This window comes from Zootoca vivipara, chromosome 6 (genome assembly GCF_965207765.1).
Source record: "Zootoca vivipara chromosome 6, rZooViv2.hap1.1, whole genome shotgun sequence".
NCBI classification, from domain to species: Eukaryota; Metazoa; Chordata; class Lepidosauria; order Squamata; family Lacertidae; genus Zootoca; species Zootoca vivipara.
In genome coordinates this window covers 6,738,073-6,763,402 of record NC_142589.1, presented here as the reverse complement: position 1 = coordinate 6,763,402, position 25,330 = coordinate 6,738,073, and the positions used below count along the sequence as shown (strand labels likewise).

Here is a 25,330-nt window from a genome sequence, read left to right as displayed (position 1 = left end):
ACAAGAGAAGAATCCTTGGAAAAGACCCTGATGTTGGGAAAGATTGAGGGCACTAGGAGAAGGGGACGACAGAGGACGAGATGGTTGGACAGTGTTCTCGAAGCTACGAACATGAGTTTGACCAAACTGCGGGAGGCAGTGCAAGACAGGAGTGCCTGGCGTGCTATGGTCCATGGGGTCACGAAGAGTCGGACACGACTAAACAACAACAACTGTTGTCACCACCCTGAGATCTTTCGATAAAGGGTGATATATAAATTGAATTAACAACAACCCTCTCTTCAGTGCTATGTAAAACTCTCCATAGGATCCGGACCAGTACCAGATCAGCTTGTCACTGTGGCGGCCCCTTTTCTTCTCTGGGAGTCACAATTCCCAGAGTGGTTTAGCAATCAATCCCTCTCCACAGGGAACTTTATAAACTGCAGGTCTGGGAGGAGAATTGGGGGGTGGGGGTGGGGAACGTGACTCCTAACAACTCTCGGCACGCTTAAGAAACTACAGCTCCCAGAATTCTTTGGGGGAAGCCATGGCAATTTAAAGCGGTACCTACCATGCTGCTTTAAATGGTGAAGGTGGTTGGTGGAATCTTTCAAAAAAGAAAAAAACTTTTTCTTTCCTAACCGAATCCCAGCAGACAACTAAATCTTGCAGCTATTTGGGTTAATTCAGCAAGAGTGGCAGCCATAAAATACAACTGCGCGGAATGCTGGCGCCATGCAAAGAAGAAGAAAAAATAAAAAGACAAAAGACGGAGTCTGGAGTCTGGGCTGAATCCCCTCTCAAATAATAATATATTTATAAGTGCATATGCATCACTCCAACCTCTTCTGAAAAAAACAAAACAATCCCCTCCAGGGGGCTTTGCAGACCTGATCATATTGATCTCGTCTGGACTGCCATTTCAAAGCATCGTGTGTGTGTGTGTGTGTGTGTGTCCAATTTCTAGATGCTCTGGAAGAGCCTATGGAGCATAAACACTAAAAAAAGCTGCCATTGAATCAGAGCAAAGGTCCGCCAGGGTAACCAGAGGCTTTTGGATCAATTTTTCAGAAAGTGCCATCTCCAAAATCACATTAGATCCTTTCCCTACATTTAAACTCTTTGCTTCTTCTTTCCAGTTTCTGGCTATCAATATTCTAATGTCCAAGCTTCTAGTCCTTAGGACTGATGAAGCTTCCCACCTACCGGTAGCAGCCTGCATGTTGTGCGTATCACACAAACAACCTTTTGTTCAGGAGCTGCTGCTGAAAATATGTTTGCAGCAGGAAAAACCCAGCAATCTAAAAAGTCTATGAAGCTTGAAGCAAAACAACAGAAATTATCCTATACAGTATGAGTCCACAGTGTTCCTCTAATCAACAGCAGCACACAAAAAAATCATAATTTTAAAAGTCCAGCAGAATACAAGAAAATCAGCCATCAATGTATTTACCTCGTGCTGAGAAGTTAACAGTGTTGGTGCCAGGTAGGCCTTGCTGGGGAGAGTATTCCTTAAATGGTGGGGCCACAATGGAAAAGGCTCTCTCTCTGGTGGTTATGCCCTGAGATATCCCCTCTTAGAGGGGTAAGTTGGAGGACAAGCCTCCAATGATTGCCCAGGTTGACTGTTGTTGGAAAAAGCATCCCACAAGGTTTTTACTTCTGTCTCTCTGCTCTTGGCAAGCAAGCCACAAGACATGTTTGCCAAGGAGAGGCCCTGGAAATGGGCATGACCCTGCTCAGCCCATCTCAACTGAAAAATGAAAAGTTGATCCAAATTTATTGGGAGAGGGAGAACAAGTGATGTGGTAAGTTCACACAATGCCAAACAACAACACACCCTTTGCACAATTTTCTCTGTTCCACCAAAGCTCTTTCTGCTCAGCCGCCTGAAATCTCAGATTGCCCACTGTATCGAAACTATCTTTGCATCCATAAGAGCTAGAAACTTGGGGATGGGGCCAGGTTCTGGCAACTGCTTTGAATGAGACTTGATTCTCAGGATGTTGAATCTGGTGCCCAATGTACTTCTCTGTGTTTGTGCGATCATAGACCTGTGGAGTTCAAAGGGACCCAAAGGGCTGTCTAGTCTAGTCCAACTCCCTGGAGCCACAGCTAATAAAATCATGAAAGACACAGCCGCGAATTCACTCCTCATGGATTTGTCCAGAATTAGGACTATTTGATGGGTGCTTTTATTTAAGCGGCCAATGTGCTAGAGGGCAGGATTAGGCCACTTAATGCTTCCTGCTGGAGAGTGGTCAGGGTGGGTCACTGTTTGTTCATGCATATCTAGCCCATGCTGTTTTGCTCAGCATCAAGAAAAAGGAAACAGAGAAAGAGTCGGTTATTATCTAGCAGTATTTGCCAATATCAAGTTACAAATGCAATTGTAAGAGCAACAGAATCCTGAGGACCTTGGCTGCCTGTGCTGTGGGAACGTGGCACACAGCTGCTACCAGCACAGCACTGATGCTTCTAAGACCTTATTGATGCTGTTAAAATACCTTGTGCTTCTTCTCTTCTCTGCTAAGCCTACTGGTAGGTCTGCAGGGGAGCCAGGAGCCAAAATCAGAACAGTCAACAGACAGCACGGCATAGCAGTTAGTGTTAAGCCAGGGCCTGGGAGTCCATGGTTCAAATCCCCCATTCAGAAGGGAAGCTCTCTAGGTGAGCTTGGACCATAGCTGCCAAGTTATCCCTTTTTTAAAGGGATTTTCCATTATGCTGAATAGGCTTCCTCGCGAGAAAAGGGAAAACTTGGCAGCTATGGCTTGGACCAATCACTTTCTCTCTCAGCCTAACCTACCTCACAGGGTTGTTGTAAGGACAAACTGGAGAGGGGAAGAGTTGGGGGTACCCCTTGAGCTCCTTGGGAGGAAAGGTGGACCCTCAGAACATGAGAAGAGCCGTTGCTGGATCAAGCCAATGCCCCAACTAGTCCAAAATGTTGTTCGCACGGTGGCCAACCAGATGCCCGTGGGAAACCTGCAAGCAGGATCCGAGCACAAGAGCAACTCTCCCCTCCTTTGGCTTCCAGCAATTGGTATTCCGAAGCAGTTCAAACAAAAAACAATCAAACTGATGGAACAACCAATTGAGATCAGGACCATAGAGACCACCTGAGAATCTGAAAGGTATAAACCCCCTTCTCACTTTCCCAACCCTATTTTTGAAGCCCCATCTCCTTTCTATACAGCGTGGTGTAGTGGTTAAGAGTGGTAGACTCGTAATCTGGGGAGCCGGGTTCGCGTCTCCGCTCCTCCACATGCAGCTGCTGGGTGACCTTGGGCTAGTCACACTTCTTTGAAGTCTCTCAGCCCCACTCACCTCACAGAGTGTTTGTTGTGGGGGAGGAAGGGAAAGGAGAATGTTAGCCGCTTTGAGACTCCTTTGGGTAGTGATAAAGTGGGATATCAAATCCAAACTCTTCTTCTTCTGCAAACCCGATTTGCATCCCAGTTTTCACCTTCACCCCCATGCCTCCTCTTCCTCCCACCTCCATTTGTGCAAACCCCTCTCTGCACACAAGCCACGCCCCCCAATATAATCTCCAGCACCTCCCTCTTCCCATCACATTGCAACTCCTCAGCACCCTTGTCACCTTCTGCTTAATTATGGACCCATCATGCAAATCCAAGACTGCAATGAGGCGCTGCAAGTCCTCCAATCAGGGCCGTGTTGATGACAGCCTTAAGTTTTTGTGTGTATAGGAAGACATACCAGAACATCACAAGCTTCATGGGGAGCTGAAAAAGCCAATGCAATTCTGGGCTGCATCAATAGGAGTATAACATCTAGATCAAGGGAAGTAATAGTACCACTGTATTCCGCTCTGGTCAGACCTCACCTGGAATACTGTGTCCAGTTCTGGGCACCACGGTTCAAGAAGGATACTGACAAGCTGGAACGTGTCCAGAGGAGGGCAACCAAAATGGTCAAAGGCCTGGAAACAATGCCTTATGAGGAACGGCTTAGGGAGCTGGGTATGTTTAGCCTGGAGAAGAGAAGGTTAAGGGGTGATATGATAGCCATGTTCAAATATATAAAAGGATGTCATATAGAAGAGGGTGAAAGGTTGTTTTCTGCTGCTCCAGAGAAGCGGACACGGAGCAATGGATTCAAGCTACAAGAAAGAAGATTCCACCTAAACATTAGGAAGAACTTCCTGACAGTAAGAGGTGTTCGACAGTGGAATTTGCTGCCAAGGAGTGTGGTGGAGTCTCCTTCTTTGGAGGTCTTTAAGTGGAGGCTCGACAGCCACCTGTCAGGAATGCTTTGGTGGTGTTTCCTGCTTGGCAGGGGGTTGGACTGGATGGCCCTTGTGGTCTCTTCCAACTCTATGATTCTATGATTCATGGCTGGAAGGCAGGGGATCTGGACCCCAGTCTCCCCAGTCCCAGTCTTACCCTCTAACCCAGCGTTTCTCAACCGGTGTTCCGCGGCACAGTAGTGTGCCGCGAGACACCGGCTGGTGTGCCGCGACGTGCGGCGAGGAAAAGGGCGCTTTGCATTGCTGACGGACTTCCGGCGAGGCAAGATGGCGCGCGGCTCGGCAGCGCGAAGCTCCTGAGAGCGACCAGCGTGGCCGGTACGTGGGCGCCAAGTGAGCCCGGTGGATCGACCGGGGAGCTGCTGGAGCCCCCCCCCCCCGCGACCCCACCGGAGCGACACCGAAAGCGCCCGGCTGGAGGATCGACGGACCCCTGGGCTCCGCGGCAGCCGCGTGGGCATCGGAATCGCCCGGCGGATCAAGCGGGGAGCCGCTAAAGCCCCCCAGCGAGCCCGCCTGCGGCCGGGAAGAGCTCCGAAGCCCAGGACCTCCCACCACAAGACGGCCCTGCCTCGTCGCCGCAGCCGTCGCCACCCCAGCCGCCCCAGGAGAAGAGGAAAAGGAGGGAGCCCCCCCCAGGTGAGGGAAAAAGGGAAAGATAGGGAGGAGAGGGCCCCTCGCCACCCCCCAACCCAGGTGTGAGCGCCTGGTGGGTCCGCCTGGCTACCGCGCAGCAGTTCTTCAGTGGCATGCTTTACGTCTCCCCTCCAAACTAAACTAAATTTAGGGCGGCACAGAGTTGGTGTGCCGCGGGATTTTTTTTCATAGAACAAGTGTGCCGTGGCCCAAAAAAGGTTGAGAAACACTGCTCTAACCACTACTGGATTCACTTCCCGGGCCACCCAAATCCTGAAAGCCAAGTGGGATTTCAACACAGTCTGCCCTGCTTTTGCCTCCTGTGCGCAGGGAGGGCAGGAATCCCAGCGTGGCCCCTTCCCCAACATGCCAATAACCCAATTTGATGGTTTAATATTGTTACCAGCAAATGTCAATGGCCCATTTCTCCTGTCACCGTCTAATGAAAATATTACACCGATTCGGACACAGAAGAAGAACCAGCAGTTTCTGCTGCTGGATAAAATCAGATATGCTGCATGATTTCGTTAGGCGACAAGGTAGATTATCGGTAACCTGATCAAGGGAAAGGACATGTAGCTCAAAAAGGAAATTTTGGGAATTACTTAAAAGGTGGGAAACACAGATGCATACGCTTACACAAAGTTCTCTGTCGCGTTAAAGGACTGATGAAATCAGAGGGTCTAAATGGGGTTTGTGTGTGTGGAAATCTATTCTCTGCATGGTTACGCCAGGCTAACCCTGCACCCAGATTACCAGCCCAAATAGACCACTGTCAATCAAGCTGAGTACAACCCCAAACCATAGTCAAAACAAGCCATAATTCATCAGCCAACAACAAACCATGGCTTCGCACTGTGGTTTGTAACAAACCATGGCTAAGCCTCCTGGACTTGGTTCAAACAAATCATAGCTCAGCATTCTGTGCATATCAAGCCAGTATCTTAGTTAAATGAGGCATTCCTTCCACCATGAGAAAGATAGAGGGGTTTTCTTTTTTCTTTTTTCTTGCATTAAAAGCAAATTAGGGGGTGGGGGTGGAATCTGCTGCCCAAATTAATAAGGGACACCCTCTTAATTGATCAAAGGGATTGCTTAGTTCATTGACGCAAATCACTCCAGGAAAGAAATCACTGCAACCCTGATTATTTGGAAAGCCGTGCAAAAACAAAGACGCTGTCATTTCCCCCAAGCACCTGCTACGTATAGAACCATAGGCTTCTATAGGGACTCCCAAGGGGCATCCAGCCCATGCAGTGCAGGAATCACAAACCCATGGCGAGGGGAGCTATTTCCACAATCTGTTAGGAGAACCCTAGTCCGACCACAGAGCTGCTAGACAGTGGCCGCTCCTTGTCCCCTCTGCTAAAATCCTTCCTCCTTGCTCTCCAACCCACACTTGAAAAAGGCCCATTTAGAATGAAGACGGCATCTGCAGAGAACCCAGCAATTTTTTTGGGGGGGGGGATTTAGCTCGTGGAGCATTAAAAGCCTTCCTCTGAAGGGTTTGCTAATCAAACAGCCAAATCTTCCATGAGCAACTGATCCCAGCAGAGCAATTAAATCTTTCCCCTTTTAAAACACTCTGGGGATGTACACACACCTCCCCCCGCCGCCGCCCCCCCCGCCATTTTCCCCTTCTTTTTGCAAAATTCATTTGATAAATTAACCAGGGGGGAGGAAAACGACCGGGAGTAGTAGGGGTGGTGGTGGTGGTGGGGGTTCTTTAAATTATCTTTGTTCTCTCTTCTCTTCTTTTCTTTTTCTTTTTTTTAATTACAGAATCCACAACGCCTGAATAATGTTTAATAAGAACTATGAAAAATTCCTAACAGCATTACAACACAGCACAAAAGAATTAACCTGCTTACCGTGAAAAAAAATGCATATTTAATTAAGAACAGAGAGTTCAAAACTACCCAGAGACTTCCAAAGTACTCTTGCCTGAGGGGGTGAATTACATGCTGGCGGGCTGCTAACAGCGCTCCGAACGCACCATCATTACCCAGGAGCCCCCATTAAGTGACAATGGACAGATGACATCAAATTCATTTCAACAGGCAACAGGAACTGAAGCGTACACAAGGGTAGCTGCAGAGAGAGCGAGACTAGCCTGCTGGTAGAATCAGACCCCTTGTTGATAGAGGCAATAATTAAAGAATAATGTTAATTAGCTGCTTTTATTGGAAAGAAAAGTTCAGTAGCGGGAGACTCTGGAGCAGGCTCCGATCTTCCGGGAGAGGGGGGGGCAGGGGGGAGGGAAGGAACGGCTCCAAAGGATAACAAGGGAATGTTCCATCTCCCCATCACCTCTCCTTTTATAAAAAGCAGTTGACACAGTGCGGTTTTTGCTAATCAGATATTTACTGCAGCAATACTCCAAAGGCTGGATTACAATAAAGAGGAATCAAATTATGAGAGGGTGTGTGTGTGTGTGTGAGAGAGAGAGAACGAGACAGGGTCTAGAATGCGAGAAACTCCACAAACCCAGGAGCCTTTCCAAGCTCTGCCTGCTAAGAGGTCGGGCATGGGAGTGGGCCCGATCCCCCGTTGCTACCATTGTGGGATGTGAAATTGCAAGACCCTTGGGGCACAGGCCTTTGCTTAGGTTGCACTGCTGGGGGTTGCACTAAATGACCCTTGGTGTCCCATTCAAGCTCCACAATTCTATGATTCTAGGTCAGGAGGTCTCAGTGGAAAGTTGTCCAGGCAGCAAAAGATCTGGGAATTTTTATATGACCCTTTGGCGGCTGATTGGCCTTGTTGGAGTCACCTGACTCCCCAAGCCAAGAGGATTTTGGGCTGGGCTGAGACTGCCCAGATGCAACCCAGAGGTTCGGGGAGCTTATGCCCTCTTTGCAGAACTTCCAGTTCTTGTGGGTTCGAGCCCCACATTGGGCAAAATATTCCTGGCACTGCAGGGGTTTGGGGAGGATGACCCTCGAAGTCTTTTCCAAGTCTACATTTCTAGGATTCTAGGGTCCTGCAGGGCAGGAAAACGACTTAGGACATCAGGCAGGAATTTAGCTTGCATGCCCTTATTGCACTGGGAACCAACTACAAAACTGCCAAAAGGTGACAGGGGGGGTCGTGGGACATGGGACAAACCAAGGGACCTCTTGACGAATTTCTTGGCCAACTTCTGTTTGGGCAAAAAAAGGGGGGAGGCATGGCCTCATGCTCTGACCTGCTGCTCCGACCGCTGCCTCCTCCAGACCCTATGAAAGGGCTGCCCCCTGTGCCCAGGGAAGGTGGCCAGGGAAGATTGACAAGTCAAGTGTTAGCCCATTAGGGTCAGGGGGCAGTATTGCTCTGAATACCCACTGCTGGGGGGCAGGGCGTGCTCCATAGAATCATAGAAATATAGAGTTGGAGGGAACCTCAAACTCATCTAGTCCAACCCCCTGCAATGCAGGAACTGCAACTAATCACAGCTTGACTGGGTGCAAGCCCAAAGCCAGAACACAGAGCAAAGTGAGAGCAAAAAGGCCACACTGATACCTTCAAGCAGAATGCCTTTCTCAAGACCCCACCAGTCCAACACTGCAAGGAGCATGATGGGCAAGGCATCTCAGAAGACTTTTCCCTTTTGAGGACAGAGGGCTGGGCCTTTAAGAGCCTTTTGCTGGAGACACAGGCTGGAACGGGCTGAGGTCATTCCCAGGCTCCGCTGCGAACTGACCCAACTCCAGCGGCTCTTGTGGGGGACCAGAGCAGATCGCTTCAATTTTTAAGAACCTTCACACTTCGGCAATCCAAAAAAATTATGCACCGCAAAAAATCCAAACTCCACATTCCACATCCAAGAATCCTGTATCCCTCACGCATTTCCCCCCTTAATTCTTACTTTGTTTATTCTGAAAGTTTTTACTACTGTATTTGCTAAATATCCTAGTCCCACCAGGGGGGAGGGGGAGAAGCAGCTACAAAAGTCGCTGAACTTGCCTCACGCCGTATATGCCCACTCATCCACTTCAATCTGCGAACGTGGCCCTGTTAAAGCTGCCACATAATACTTATTCAGCATTTGTAAGAAATTGATCTTCTAGTGCTGCAGTACCTACACTTTGGAACTCCCTGCCGATTGATAGCAGACTTCACTGTCCTCTTTTTGGCACCTGCTCAAAGCTTTTTGTTTAGACAAGTGTAACCAGTTATGCAGCATGTTAATAAATGTTTTAAGCTGATTTTAGCTTACTGCTGATTTTAATTATTATTATTATTATTTGAATATTTTAAACAGCTACTTCAACTGCTGTGGCTGATATAATTTTACTGTTTTATTCTTTTTATAAACCTCTTGGAGGATTCCCCCCCCCCTTCTTCTTACAATCAAGCAGTGTGTAATTTTTTTATGAAATAAATAATAACAAATCACTCACTCCCAAACGAATGGCTGCTAAAGGTTTTCAAGTGCGTCTTGGCTGCCATAAACACCAGACACACTTGTCTTGTGTATGCATTTAAAAAATAAAATAAAATGACGTTCCAAGGAAAGGAAGTTCCATGCACATCCTCACATTCTGCACTCCGTAGAATTATGGGGTGCATGCACGCCCCCCCCCACTTCACCCTGGAAGTGGGTCTCCAGATCTCAAGAAGAAAAGCACCCCCTTCTCTGGGTTGTGCAAAGAAACTTTCCATTTCTTGAGTTGCATCCCTGCAACAATGAGAGGTCCTAAGTGCAACTCTGATTCACTTGGTGGTGCAAATTGACGCACAGCCCTGCTCCCACTAGGGCAATATTTACATGGGCCTGTGCTTGGTTATTTACTCTCTTTCTTCTTCTTCTTTTTTGGAATCCATGTCGCAGAACTGCCGGCGAGCGCACGGCACGCCGAGCAATTAATATTAAAGCAGCCTCTGCGTTGGCTGTGAGTCACTTAAAACTGCAGCTAGATCAATACTCCAGGGTCCTCTCGAAGCTTTGGGGAAATCAGTAAACGTTACACTGAACTAGTAAAAAAAAAACACACACGCATACACACACACACACACACACCAAAATCCAATAATTACACAGCAAGGCAGTACAAAATGGCATGGCTTTGTCAACAAAGAAACAATGAGATTATCATCGAAATGGTGTTGTGTGCATAATCATTGAACTTCAAAAAAGCAACCAAAAAGAAATCCATGCACGCATGCATGCACACACACAAACAACACACCTGTCTTGGGGCATCGCGTGCCGCTAGGAAAATTTCTGTGCAGCAGCCAAAAGAAAATAGAATTTGTACAGATAAGGTTAAAACAACCTTTGGGTTACAATCAAACCCTTCCAACCAGATTTCTTTTTTGATCCTGTTGCCTCTTACATTAATCCTCCAAAGCAGCTGGGATGAAGCCAACCTTGCCAACTATTAAATCTTAAAAAGGGAAACAGCCTTCCCCATACAAGCAAACACCAAGACCATTTCCAAAAACATCTATCTGAAGTACAGGTCACGTTTTGGATGGGACGGCAATAAACCAAACCTATCTCTCAAGATGGGATGCGGGTGGCGCTGTGGGTTAAACCACAGAGCCTAGGGCTTGCCGATCAGAAGCTCAGCAGTTCGAATCCCTGCGACGGGGTGAGCTCCCGTTGCTCAGTCCCAGCTCCTACCAACCTAGCAGTTCAAAAGCACGTCAAAGTGCAAGTAGATAAATAGGTACCGCTACAGCGGGAAGGTAAACAGCGTTTCTGTGCGCTGCTCTGGTTTGCCAGAAGCGGCTTTGTCATGCTGGCCACATGACCTGGAAGCTGTATGCCGGCTTCCTCGGCCAATAATGCGAAATGAGCACCGCAACCCCAAAGTCGGTCACGACTGTACCTAATGGTCAGGGGTCCCTTTACCTTTATCTTTCAAGATCTTACCGGATGTCCTGGCCAAATGCTTTCCAGTTGACCATTTACAGCCTTGAGGACTAGGAGCTTGGCTGTGAAAAAAACAAAAGACAAGAGGAGCTGTAATTCTCAGGGTGGCGTTTTTCAGCCACAGCAACATTCCAGACTCACAATGTGCAGCTCGCAGCTCGAGAAGGCAAAAGCTGGGGAGCAGGAGGTGGAGAGGAAGGAAGCCAGAGCGACAAATTTGATCAGCATGCAATAACAGATCTCCAGCGGGCAAGATAAACATTCTCCATCCTTTCCACTTATTTTCCAACAAGCAAAAAATCGCTCCAAGACAACAGGAGTGTGGAAGCAAGATATCAAAATATTTGTATCCAGCAAGGAGGCGGGGGTGGGGAGAACGCACAAGGATGGTATTCATCTAGGTCCTACTCAGAGTAGGTCCTCTGACAGCAGTGGTCTGCATTTAGTCATGACTAACTTAACCCCATAGGGTCTGTGCACGACTTAACACCAAATCCAGACAGCAGGTCATAGAACAAAGAAAGGGCCCAAAACGAAGTTCAAGCAGATTTGATAAAGGAAGAATTTGCAACCCCACAAGAAGGGATAGAGATTGGATAAATATTGGTAACAATCTCAGCAGAAGCCTAAAAGGCCTACCATGAAGGAGGACATCTTTTGTAAGAGGCTGGAGGGGCAAATAACTCATCCGGGGCCCGTTTTGGAAGGAGTGCAGCCCCTGTTTCAAAGAGAATCGTTTCTTATTTTCTTCATTTGTGAAGGACAACCACAAAGCAAGCCTGTCTCAACAAGCAACTTGCTCTCTTTGTAAATAAATATCCCCCAGCTTGGTGTGTGTGTGTGTGTGTGTGTGTGTGTGTGTGTGTGTGTGTGTGTGTCCCCAATGTTTTAAGCCCGCAATGCCCCCCCCAATCGGGTTCCGTACTCCAAAGACATCTGGAGGAGGTGGCAGGGCAAGGCGTCTTACTGCCTGACGACAAGACGGCACCCCTCTCCAATGCCACACACAGACGCCGACGGGCACAGGAGCCAATTCCGAGGGGCTGAGGTAGCAAAAACCCAGGCACATTCGGGGCACCCCGCCACCACCACCCAACCCGCATCTCCGTAAGTAAATAAATAACCCCCCCCCCAAAAAAACCTGGACACTTCATGTAAAATGCAAACATCCTTCTGGATGAGCATTCTGGCCCCCCAAAAGAGGATATGCCTGGGGAAACCCGGACGCATGGCAATCCTAGGCTGAAGGGTCTTCGACCCCCCCCCAATAAAATATTTGAGAGGGCCGCCCCCCTCCAAGTTGATATAGGTTTACCAGACATCTCCAGTTCCCAGAGACAGTCCCCGGATTTGCAAATCTGTCCCCGGACAAATTCCGTCCCCGGAATGTCCCCAGATTTGCAAAACTGTCCCCGGAAAACATGGCAGCCTCAGCAGCCTTCAGGAGCTGCTCGCTGCCGTGACGCCCGCCATTTTTCCTCATTGGAAGTCCCTATATGATGTGTATTGTGCTCAACACATCATATGGGGACTTCCGGAGAGGAAAAATGGTAGGCGCCACAGCAGTGGGCAACGAGCAGCACTTGAAGGCAGCCGGAGCCAACTGCACTACCAGGCTGGCTCCGGGCTGCCGCTGCCACTACCAAAGGGGAACCGGGGACGTCTGGCAGTACAGATCTCCTGCCCCCTTCGTTTTGACTGATCGGGGGAGGCTTGGGGGTCGCGGCCAGCCATTGCCCATTTTTTTAAAAAAACTGTGCATTTATTTATCACAGGGTGCGAAGGAAGGGCTTTGCACCTTGCCTGGCAGAGAAACCGTGCGCCTTGCGCCCCTCCTGGGCAACAGCCGCCCACCCGTGACTCCCGAGCCTCCCCCAAACAAAGGGGGAAGGGGTCAGGAGATCGGGGAAGGCTCGGGAGTCATTTATGTTTCACAGGGTGCTAAAGAAGGGCTTTGCACCTTTATACAATATGCATGTGTGCTTGGGCCCAGGGTCTTTTGCCTCGCCATCCCCACTACTGACTCCCTGTTGCTACTCAGTTTCAAAAAAAAAGTGTCCCCGGATTCATTGAAAAAAAATCTGGTAACTATAAGTTGATAGGCATGGTCATTTAAATAGTGTGTGCGCACCGCTTCATGTGATTATGCAGGGCGGGGCTTAACTGCAAGCCCCCCCCCAATATTTTATTTAAGTTGTCACCCGTGCAGACTGAACTGGGTTGACTCTGAGGCCACATTAATATACATTCAAAGCACTATGATAGCACTGCACATGGTAATTGTTGTTGTTGTTGTTGTTGTTGTTGTTGTTGTTTATTAAATTTGAATACCGCTCTATACTCGCAGGTCTCAGGTTGGCTACAACATAAAATCATGATACAAAAACACAAAATACGTACTATTGCACTGGGGCGGTTGTGATCTGACGTTATCTCCCTCGCCAAGTAAAAAATGAAATGAACTCAGGCAAAAAACATTAGAGGGGTTTCTTCGGAGACCAAAAACTTCTCGCTTGAACTAGCAAGATTTTGTGGGCAACTTTTGCACACTCCTTAAAACCCATGTTCCCTTCATAATCTTTATAAATATTAATAGTGACGCTTCCCCCCCCCCCTCTGGAGCCTCCCAACCCTCTTTTTCCTGTCAATGTTATGATTAGAGATGAAAAGCGAGAGAGGGCACGTAGATTAATCAGTTAATATTTATTTTCCCGCCCAGATCTTCCACCCACCCTGGAGACCCTGGACAGCTAGCAATAAGAACCACAACAAAGCAGAAAGCCAGAAATTTGCACAAACGTTCCTTAGGCTATGACTACAGTGGTACCTCGGTTTAAGTACACAATTGGTTCCGGAAGTCCGTACTTAACCTGAAGCGAACTTTCCCATTGAAAGTAATGGAAAGTGGATTAATCCGTTCCAGAAGGGTCCGCGGAGTACTTAAACTGAAAGTACTCAAACCGAAGTGTACTTAAACCGAGGTATGACTGTATGTCGATTCTCATAACTGTTTGGTTTCTTTTGCGGGGGTGGGGGGCAGTTGGTACTCAGGTGCAGATATTTATTTCGTAAAAATTACACGCCGCTTGAGTCAAGAAATAGATGAAATGGTAAAATCATCTCGAGGCAAAAATTACAGCAATAATTTAAAACATACGCAAAGTTAAAGCAACAATGGCGGAACGTTCTGGTCTGAATGCTGCTGCCCCTTGAGGCCATGGGGGGAACTGCAGGGAGGCAAGGTGGCCTCTTAACAGGTGTTAAGAGCCTGTCACATGATTCTGCCTCCTGTCTTTTGAGTTAGTTCAGGCATCCCCAAACTGCGGCCCTCCAGATGTTTTGGCCTACAACTCCCATGATCCCTAGCTAACAGGACCAGTGGTCAGGGAAGATGGGAATTGTAGTCCAAAACATCTGGAGGGCTGAAGTTTGGGGATGCCTGAGTTAGTTCATGTCTGTTCACAATGAACATAAAAACACATAAATTAAATGTATTTACAGTGGAACCTCGGTTTATGAACACCTCGGTTTACGAATTTTCGGTTTACGAATGCCACGGACCCATCTGGAACAAATTAATCCACTTTCCGTTACTTTCAGTGGGAAAGTTCGCTTCAGTTTATGAACGCTTCAGTTTATGAACAGACTTCCGGAACTAATTTTGTTCATAAACCGAGGTACCACTGTATTTAATCCATTTGTATACTACCTTTCCTCAAGATGGCTCTCCTTGGTTTATCCTCAAAACAAAACTGTGAGGTAGCCTAGGCTGAGTGTAACAAGCAGAGGGTCACCCAGTGAGCTTCGTGGCCAAGTGGAGAGATTCGAACTCTGGTCTCCCAGCTCTTAGTCTGGCACTCTAACCACTGTGCCATAGTGGCTCTCTAAATGAATTCAACAACTTTCTGGCCACTTTAGGAAAGTGTGCATTGCTATCGTACATAATATATGTTCCTTTTTCCTTTTAATCTTACTGTAAGGTTTTTATATTCTGCAATTATATTGCTTAAACTGAGCATGCCTTTCTATCAAGTAAAAAAAAGCAGTATGCATTTTCATTACATGTGTATATAGAACATCCCAGTCGTCCTTAAAGTCCTTAAACTGAAATTGTTACTTGCCACACCCCACACGTCCCTGAAACCCATGCGCAGCGCAGTGAGCATGGAAACATGTTTTCCTTAAACAACTAAGGATCTTGCGCTAAAAAAAGCAAGGAATTTAAACCTTTTTAAAATAGCAATAATAATAATAATAATAATAAAATAATCACAATTTGTTTGCTGACGATCAAAAAGCTTTATGCTCCGCAGGGGGAAACAGGATTAGCTCAGGGATCTGAGAATGCATGGATAAGACCTGCATTTTTATTTTATTTTTAAGCCTCTGTGGCTAAGAAGAGGAAGAAGAAAGGACTAAGAGGGCACCCAGCTCATTTAGCAAGCATCTGGGGAGGGACAGTGAGTGAGGTGCAAGCGCTCGGATAAGGTTTCTTGGTTGAGCATCTACCTCTCATAAGGTGCCTGCAGCAGGCCCTCACCATTGGGCCAACGCTTCTCCTCGGAGCACATTTGCCAAAGCAATTAAACATTCAGCGACACCCCCACCCCACCCCCAAGGATCACACAGCAAGATTCAAAATTTGTTTTAACACCTTGTGCTCCTACTTTCCCTCAGTCAAACTCAGATTTTCAAGACTGGGGTTTTGGAGGTGCGTGAATATTCGCTTGCAAACAAGCAGCCCTTGAACTGGTCGCCTTTGGCGAGCAGAAACTCTCTCCGGGTGACCAGGCAGGAAAAAGAGAGTTAGTGGACTGTGTCCCCATGGTGCAGAAATGTCCAACTCTCAACCTGCTCCCCTTTATGGTACATGGGTTGGGCCTACTTCACTTTCCCTCCATAAGGTACCATGGTGAGATTTTGAACCCAGGCATCCAGCAGCTGGGCTGTGGTGCCTTACCCCTTACAAACTGAGCTGACTCTCAAGGACCAAGCACTGTGCACCAGGCCATGGGCGTACCCAGGATCAAAAATAGGGGGGGCAAGGGGAGGGGCCAAGGCACGGAAGGGGAGGGGCCACAAAGTGGGCGGGGAAAGTGCAGTCAGAGGCGCCGGGCTGATCGGCAGAGGCGGAGCACAGCCCGACAGAGCGCACCGTGGCGCGACCTCCCTCCAGCTGGGAGATTGAGAGAGAGATTGAGAGAGAGAGAGATCTGGAACCACGCAGACGCCCCTCTCTCCTTGCGACCCTGTTCTCAGCAACTGCCGACCCCTGCACGGTTTTGCATGCGGGCAGATGACGGAGCCAAGCTCCTCCCGCTGCCTCACGATGGCCCAATCGAAAAGACCCTGGTCAAAGGCAGGCGCCTTTGTCACAGAGAGGAAAGCTGGGGAGGCGCCGGCAATAGTGCAGCCGCCGCTGCACCAGGAAAGGGGGCAGCAAGGCAGGAGTTCGCCAGGGCAGGAAGGCCCCCCTGCCGCGCTCCCTGGTTCCCCGCCGTGCATGGCTTTGCCTGAGGGCGTGACGGGGAGCTGGAGGGAGAGCGCGGCGCGACGGGCGGGAACGGCGAACTCGCGCTCTGCTGGGCTGTGCCCCTCCCTAGAAGCAGGGCTGGTGGGCGGAGACAGAGCCCAGCCCAGCGGAGCGCGAGTTTGGCGTTCCCGCCCACCGCGCCGCGCTCCCTGGTTCCCCGCCGTGCTTGGCCTTGCCTGAGGGTGGGGGCAGCTGGCTTCTAGAGTAGGGCAGCTGCCCTAACTTGCCCCGTGGTGGGTACGCCCTTGCACCAGGCCCTATAAAACACTGTCCTCTGAGCTTGCCTGTCAGTCTGAGTCATCCGTCCCTGGGGCGAGGACACTGTCTAAGCACTTTCTCTCTGTTTCTCTGCTTGCCATATCTTAGATCTTGGCTTTGACCGTGCATGTCATTCTGGTCCTCAGACAGCCTCCGACGAGCAGTGAAGAAAATGCTCCTCTTTCCCCAGAGTGACTCCTTCGCCCCCCCCCTGCTCTGACGCATCATAGGACGAAATCTCCTGGATCTCTCCTCTCCAGATAGCAACAGAAGAGCAGCCTCATTTGGATCAGGCAGAGGAAGGTCCGCGCCAAGACTCCCATTGGTCATTAAGAAGAGCCTGCTGGATCAAGTCAGTAGCCCAGTGAGGCCAGCACCACAGTGGCCACACAAATGCAGGAGCTGAGCAAATTTAGCAGCCTTCTCTCCTGCTGCAGCTTCCCGGGCCCTAAGGAAGACAGACTATCCTCCACAAGGGCCAGGGCCTTTTCAGTGACGGCTCCAACCTGGTGGAATGTTCTGTCCCACAAGACATGGAGCCTGCAGGACTTGATTTCCTTCTGCAGGGCCTGTAAGACAGAGCTATTCCGCCTGGCCTTCAATCTGAATTAGCATGATCCTCTATTCCCTTCTTCCTTTCCTCTTCTATGAAGAAACCCTTTCTGGGACCCCACATTTAAATTCTTCCCTGGTCTCCTTGCTGGCCCTAGTAGGACCAACTTGGCCAGTTAGCCCTGGTGATCAGTTGATGCCTACTGACTGGGTTCCCCCCCCCTCTTTCCTTTCCTTTCCTTTTTCAAAATGACCCCTGAATTTTTGAATTTTATTGATATTGATCAGGCATCCCCAAACTACGGCCCTCCAGATGTTTTGGCCTACAACTCCCATGATCCCTAGCTAACAGGACCAGTGGTCAGGGATGATGGGAATTGTAGTCCAAAACATCTGGAGGGCTGAAGTTTGGGGGTGCCTGATATTGATGCTGCATTTTATGTTGTGTTTTATGCTGTTTTTAATCAATGTTTTACATTTCTTGTTAGCCGCCTTGAGTTTTTAAACCGGGAAGGGTGGGGTATAAATTATTATTATTATTATTATTATTATTATTATTATTATTATTATTATATCAGCACCTGGTATTCAGAAGCATTCTCTGCATTGCATAGCCATTGTGGCTAATGGGGAGCAGAATTAAAAGCTGCATCCTCTATGAAACTGTGGCAGTGAGGTTTATGACGCAGGACCACACAGCTCAGTGGCAAGGCAGAGGCTCTGAACACAGGGGGTCCCAGGTTCAGTTGCCAGCAACTCAGGTAGCAGGAGATTGGAAAGACCCTCTAGATGAGACTTGGGAGAGTCCTTATGCATCAGCCGAGGCAACTCTAGGGGTCCCGCCGTCTGATTCAACCTCAAGCAGCTTCCTTTGGACACCCCTCCATGGCTGCACCCCCCTTTCCTCTGCTGGACTGCAGAAAGAATCCACTAACCTCGAACCAGCCCCCATCTCTTAATGGGCTGTGGCGTGCACACAATTAATTAATGGGCTTATTAATTAGGAAAGAAGTCCCTCTTCGGGCTGCAATTGGGGTCATCCGTTTCTAAAGTAAGAACAGCCTGTACTAAAGATAAAATTGCGGGAGGAAACCCTCGTAGTCTTCTACAGGGATCTGATCTGGCGGAGTCTCAATTATGCAAACCACAGGAAACAGGAGAAATAAAGGGGGAGGTGGAATGGGTTGAAACCTTCACTGTCCCAATTTCTTTCCCAGCAGCGAAAGAGAGATAGGAAGCCGGCCCAGCTACTACCCCTTGATCAAATTATGGTGATGCAGCAGAACCCACCTACCATTCTGCAACCAGGAACCCTCCTCCCTCCAGGTGTTCCTGGACTCCAACTCCCATCATCTCTTGGGCTGATGGGAGTTAGAGTCCAGCAACACCTGGAGAGTCAAGGATTCCCCACCCCTGCTCTGTATAAACCAACTCTGCTGGGACACAGGGGGACACTCAAAACGGATCCAGCATGATGTAACATCATTCTGCCCGGACACTGAGGTCCAGCACCGAGGGCCTTCTGGCGGTTCCCTCGTTGCGAGAAGCCAAGTTGCAGGGAACTAGGCAGAGGGCCTTCTCAGTGGTGGCGCCTGCCCTGTGGAACGCCCTCCTAACAGATGTCAAAAAGGAAAACAACTACCAGACTTTTAGGACACATCTGAAGGCAGCCCTGTTCAGGGAGGCTTTTAATGTTTAATAGATTACTGTGTTTTATTTTTCTGTTGGAAGCCGCCCAGAGTGGCTGGGGAAACCCAGCCAGATGGGCGGGGTATAAATAATAATAATAATAATAATAATAATAATAATAATAATAATAATATATTATTATTATTATTATTATTATTATTATTATTACAGATTTAGAGTTTGGGACGTGGTTTCGGAAACCTGGGTTCAAATAAGCACATTTGCTGCAATGTCTACATTTATTCTCCGCATTTATATTGCCACCCCTGTAACAAGAGTTCTCCGGGAGGCTCCCAAAACCAAAAACAAGGTAATACAATATGAACTATAACAAATTCATTAAATGGAAAGAATTAGAAGCCCAGTTTAAAAGCGAGAGGTCCAGACTGTAGAATGTAAGTTGTTTAAAAGGCCTGGGCGAATCAAAAGGTTTCCACCTGGTACCGAAAAGACCACCAAGATGGTACCAGGTAGAAGTCTGTGGGAAGCTTATTCCACAAAGACTCTAGGAGAGTCACTCCTGAAAAGGGGGACCCAACCAGTCCTTTTGACTGTGACTCTTCTATCTCAGTCTTCCCAACCTAGCACTTTCCAGGAGTTGTAGACTACAATTCCCATCAGCCCTGGCTGGAGCTGATGGGAATTGTAGTCCCAAACATCTGGAGGGCACCAGGCTGGCAAAGGTTGCTCTCTCTCTCTCTCTCTCTCTCTCTCTCTCTCTCTCTCTCTCTCTCTCTCTCTCTCGTTTCCCATTTTAAGGACAAACCCCCCAACTTTCCCAAAGTTAATGGAAGCGATAGCTTATTTACCACTGTCATCTAGGATAAAGAATTTTGACACATCGTTAAATGATAGCACGTTTAGATAAGTCGAACTGTCACGCCATTTAATGGATGTCTCAACTAGCTGATATGTATGTAAAATTTATGCACTCTGGTATATCACGCAGAGATAATGTTTTAATCAACATCCTACTTTTTTCAAGGCATAAGATTCCGAACAATGAAAACATTCCATCAGGCGCTTCCAGACTCCTCCAAGACACAGAGGAAGAAACACAGCTAAGCCCTTCAACCTTTGGCGCACACACACCCCTCCCAAAAGGGGCAGGGGAGACGCACATGACTTGAAGTACGTTAAAATGGACCCTCTGCAGAGAGAGAGGCACTAGACCTAATCTAGCCAAGGGCAGGCAATACATCATCCTCCAGGTGTTGCTGGTCCACAGCTCCCACAATCTCTGCCCATTGGTTTCTTGCCTACATAACCAGCTTTGGGCTTCCCAGAAACATCTGCCTGGGTAGACTGAACTAGGCAGGCCTTGGGGTGAGACAGAACTCCCAACGGGGAACAATCCATCCCTCTTCACCAGCGTTTGAAATTTTGCAACTGCGTATCGGCCACTTGCGACCAAGTGAAGATGTGCAGGACGGAGGTGCATGCCTTGGAGATCCTTGGATCTGGACTGTTTTCACACACGAGCAACCCATCCTGTAGATTTCTATCCATTATATATAATCTGCACAATCAGACTGAATTTCAGGAACCAAAAAGTAGTATTGGAAAACACGACTTTCGAGTCGTCTGGCCCCCAAATGGCAATTAAAGGTAAAGGGACCCCTGACCATCAGGTCCAGTCGTGACCGACTCTGGGGCTGCGCACTCATCTCGCATTATTGGCCGAGGGAGCCAGCGTATAGCTTCCAGGTCATGTGGCCAGCATAAGAAAGCCGCTTCTGGCGAACCAGAGCAGCACACGGAAACGCCGTTTACCTTCCCGCCAGAGCGGTACCTATTTGTCTACTTGCATTTTGACGTGCTTTCAAACTGCTAGGTTGGCAGGAGCTGGGACCAAGCAACGGGAGCTCACCCCGTCACAGGGATTCGAACCGCCGACCTTCTGATCAGCAAGCCCTAGGCTCAGTGGTTTAACCACAGCGCCACCTGGGTCCCCAAATGGCAATTAGGCATTCCCTTTTGACGACTGTAAGGAGCCATTTGGCACCTAGCTTATATAAATGAGTTTCTAACACTTATTTTTTTCACAGAGAACTCTGGAAGTTGCAGGTCTGCAAGGGGGACAGGTGTTTCCTAACAGCTCTCAGCACCTGTAACAAACTGCACTTTGCAGTTGGTAGAGCATGACACTCTTAATCTGAAGGCCGTGCGTTCAAGGCCCATGTCGGGTGAAAGAGTTGGACTACAACTGATGGGAGTTGTAGTCCAAAGCGTCGGGTGGGCACCATGTTGCAGAAGACTGAATCTAGTTCAACATTCTGCTCTGAAAAACAACTTGCTTCCGTGGATACTTGCAAGCAGATCATTAAGGGCTGGTTCCCAGCATCCGATATTCAGGAGATATATGGAGATATACTGCCTCGCATCAGGAGGTTCCACTGACCTGTCACGGTTAGTAACTTCCACACAGAATGGCTGCTGTAAAATGAGGGACATTGCAACCTAAGGAGTCCATTGCCAGGAACCAGACACTTATTTATTGTTTTAGTTATACCCCACCATCCCCCCCCCCGACTCCACCCGGGCGTTCAAGGTGGCATACTTGTTAGAAACGGAGATAGAAAAGCTAGGAGCCAAAAGGCTTCTGGGACCTGGTTCATGAGCACCAAAACAGAATGTCTACTCCCCATTGGCGGGGTCGGCAACACTTTTTATTTATTATTTTGATAAGCATGAACTAATAAGCAATTCACAGAAGTGACACATTGTTAATATCACAATTTTAGCAGAAATTGTTAATGCATGTTTAATTTGCTGTTTACAATAAAAATATTGGTACTGTACAAAACACTCTACTTTTTATTGTTAAACTCCTTAACATATGGCCTGTCCTTAACATATACTTTGAGGCTTCAAAGCACATACATTTCAGTAATCCTTGAGTGCTAGCCAGGCGCAAAAATAAAGCACCCAGACTTTTTGAGGTGCTCGCGAATGGAGACTCTTTTAGGCACAAAATGTGCCCGGTGCCCTGCTAGTTTCCAAACCCTGCACGGTCCTCCCCATCCTCTTTTCAACCCCACAACAATCCTGCGAGGTAGGTTAGGCTGAGAGAGGCGGTGGGGATATGAACCCTGATCTCCCAGGTCCTAGTTGTCTGATGCTCTAACCACTATACCACCCTGCCCCAGAATGCAAACCGCTGCTTATCCTTACCAACCCTCAATCCATTAGCAAAAGCAGAATAAACTACACAAAACAATAAAACCTTGCAGAACGATCACTGCAGATCATAAAGCAGTGTACACCCAAAAAGCAGCAAGGAGGGGGCGGAGAGAAGAGGAATTACAAAAGGCATAAATCTGGTTATGTGCCTATTAGGAAACAGTGCAAGAAACCCTACCTCAGGAATATTACACTATTAAGACCATTTCCGGAGCCTAATGAAATATGCCCAGCGTCATCTCAGAGAGAATTATTTATCTGTCCTCATTTCCGCGAGCTCTCGCTGTACCGACGACCAACGCCACGATCAAAGCATTTGGGGGGCTATCGTGCTATCAGCATGTATTACATGCGGCCCCCGTTTGTCCATGTTGTCCAAACACCATTGTCCTCGGATCCCGTTTACAAATAAAGCGCCTTTTCTAGGGAGTAACCTGAGCCTTCTGGTTCAGGTTGCCCTGGAAACAGGGTCAAGCAGGTCCGCGTGTTCATTGAGATTCTGCAGGACCCACAACAACGGGGAATTAACGAAGTGGCTGGGGGCAAGCAAGTATCTAGTCCTTATTGACTGTGCTGGGCAATCTGAGCGGCTGACAACATGCACCTGAGCATTTCCTGTACAGAAGGAAGCCTCATCCACTGGGCAACAGCGTCTGGGGTACCAGACGGTGATCACTCTTCCTGCCATATCGCCCACTTGGTTTGCTACTATGGGATTTACTCCCAGGTAAGGATGCGTGCTAGGGACCCAGGTGGCGCTGTGGTTAAACCACTGAGCCTAGGGCTTGCTGATCAGAAGGTCGGCGGTTCGAATCCCTGTGACGGGGTGAGCTCCTGTTGCTTGGTCCCAGCTCCTGCCAACCTAGCAGTTCGAAAGCACGTCAAAATGCAAGTAGATAAATAGGAACCGCTACAGCGGGAAGGTAAACGGCGTTTCCATGTGCTGCTCTGGTTTGCCAGAAGCGGCTTTGTCATGCTGGCCACATGACCTGGAAGCTATACGCCGGCTCCCTCGGCCAATAACGCGAGATGAGCGCGCAACCCCAGAGTCAGTCACAACTAGACCTAATGGTCAGGGGTCCCTTTACCTTTACCTTTAAGGATGCGTGCTATGGTCCATGGGGTCACGAAGAGTCGGACACGACTAAATGACTAAACAACAACAAGGATGCAGAGAGTTGCTTGCTTTGGCTGAATTTGTTATCTAGTAAACGGAAGCCTCAAAACCCTTGCAACAGCTCTCATCTGCCCCTCCCATGTTTCTCTCTCTCTATATATATGTAGAAAATGAAAAATTATGCAAAGTAGCAAACATTGCAAAATAAATTAAGATACATACTTCTAGGCAGAATTCAGATTGCCAGTGGTGTGTGTGTGTGTGTGTGTCCGAGTTTTATTTTCTTCAGTGTGGAACACACACAGGTGGTCTATGAAGGGTGCCAGAGTGTGCCCTCCATTGCAGCTCATCCAATCCACTGGTCAGTCTGTCCATGCTTGAGCTCTGGGCTGGCATGCCCAAGGGGGGCTGTAATGGAGCCTGATGGAAGGAATCACTTGCAGGGCAGGGGCTGATGGGAAATGTACTCCAGAACACCTGGGGTTCTGCTTGGGAAGCCCTGTTCTCTCTGGCAAATACTGTATAAGCAATGATGTCAAGGCTGGGGGTGTGTTTTAAAGGGGAATGACCCCATATCTCCTGGGCCTAGCAGCAATTCTCTTTCCTACATTGCGCGAAGCATGGTTACATGATTATCTACACACACACACACACCCAAAAAAGAACCCACCCACATCACTCCACTTTGTAGTTGCCCCAGTTTCTGATCCTATTTTAGAGTTGAGGCTGGGAGTATGAATGAAGTAGTAACAACAGAGGTTTGGGTATCTCACTAGCATATCTCACTGGTCAGGAGATAGCCGAATCCAGACCCAAATCCAGACATATGTGGGGCATGGAAAGGTATGGCAGCCCCAAGTGCTCCCTAGCTCCAACTAGGAAGCATAGAACCATAGAATTGTAGAGCTGGAAGGTACCCCAAGGGTCATCTAGTCCAACCCCCCTGCAGGAATCCCAACACTGCATTGGTCCTGTGCGCCAGGTGCCAATTCCCTACACCATCACCTGCTGGGGGAAGAGTGGGCAAGCAGGAGGGTCAAGAGTATGGAGAAACTGCCCTGTGCAGTGTTAGAAACGAGGTATAAAAGCTAGAAGCCCAACAGCACCTTAAACCTAGGCTTAAGTCGCCACAACGGAATGCCTAGGTGCCCCACAGATCAGCTGATTTGCACAGCGGTGTGGCACCAAGAGACGAAGCATTTCTTTTGGTGCCGTGCTGCCCCGGAAGCCAGCTGACTGGTACGGCATGGCAGCCGCGCCAGCCAGCCAGATGGAGATGTTAGTCACCAAACCTGCCGCCCAGACATCTCCAATTCCTCGCAAAAAGCCGATTGCTTGTCACGAAATACGGCTGGTGCCCAGTTAGTTTTGAATGCTGCTCCTGCGAGGAAAGGATTGGAGTTTTTTTTCCCTGCTTACAGAAAAGAAGAGACATGACCAGAGACGTTTGTCTCCGTCTCTCATTATGCTAGAACTTGTGGGCATCCAAGGAAGCTGAATGATGGAAGATTCAGGCCAGTGAAAAGGAAGTTAATTGATAGGGAATGCTCCCGCAAGGAACGCCCATGAACACCAAACCTAACCAATGGCCATTCCGCCTGGAACACCAGTTGCTGGGAAATACAGGTTGGGCAGAAGAGAGTTGTGTTCAGGTCCTGCTTTCAGTCACTGGGGGCAACAAGGACACTGGACTAGGTCTCCCTCCTCTGGACGGCTTCAGGGCTCTCCTGGCGTTCTTTATTTACAACTCAGCCAAACACACAGGCAGCGCCGGTGCTAGGGCTTTTTGCGCCCTAGGCTATATCACCTTCTGACGCCTCCCCCCGGCACATGCGTCATGACGCGTGCACAATGCCGCTGCGTCCCCTCCATAGGCAGGAGGTCGCTGAGCTCTCATTTTGGCTCGCGCGCCTCCCGCCTATGGAGGGGATGCTGTGAGCTCTTCAGCGGCCGCGGCAGCGAGTGAGCGGCCGCGGCGGCAGCAACAGCGCCCATAGCTGAAGGCTTCAGCTACGGGTGCTGCTGCCACCACCGCCACTGCTCACTCGTTGCTCCCGGCGCTGGCGGCAGCGCGGGCGGGCGGCGGGCAGGTTCGACAGCGCCCCCTCCATTTCGGCGCCCTAGGCCAAGGCCTAGTTTGCCTAAATGGAGGCGCCGGCCCTGCACACAGGAGTGTTTAAAAAAGGCAGAAGCCAGTTGACACATCCCTTTAGGATTGGCATCTTCATTGCCAATGCAGCAGCAACG

At 48.8% G+C, this 25,330-nt stretch overlaps 1 protein-coding gene across 10 annotated transcripts in view; it reads right to left on the bottom strand.

The window, feature by feature from the left end:
- The window catches only part of CUX2 (cut like homeobox 2), a 233,176-nt gene that overhangs the window by 203,316 nt on the left and 4,530 nt on the right, over positions 1-25,330 (bottom strand). Inside the window, exons 1-2 of one of the 10 annotated variants that reach the window (XM_088670893.1) lie at positions 11,391-11,465; positions 10,752-10,813 (exon numbers count right to left, since the gene is read on the bottom strand). The exons of the other annotated variants lie outside the window; for them this stretch is intronic. Of the exons in view, the coding sequence (XP_088527019.1) occupies positions 10,752-10,813; positions 11,391-11,439 (111 nt within the window). The 5' untranslated portion in view covers positions 11,440-11,465. Of the gene's footprint in view, positions 1-10,751; positions 10,814-11,390; positions 11,466-25,330 lie in introns of those variants that run through there. 10 annotated transcript variants of the gene reach the window in all.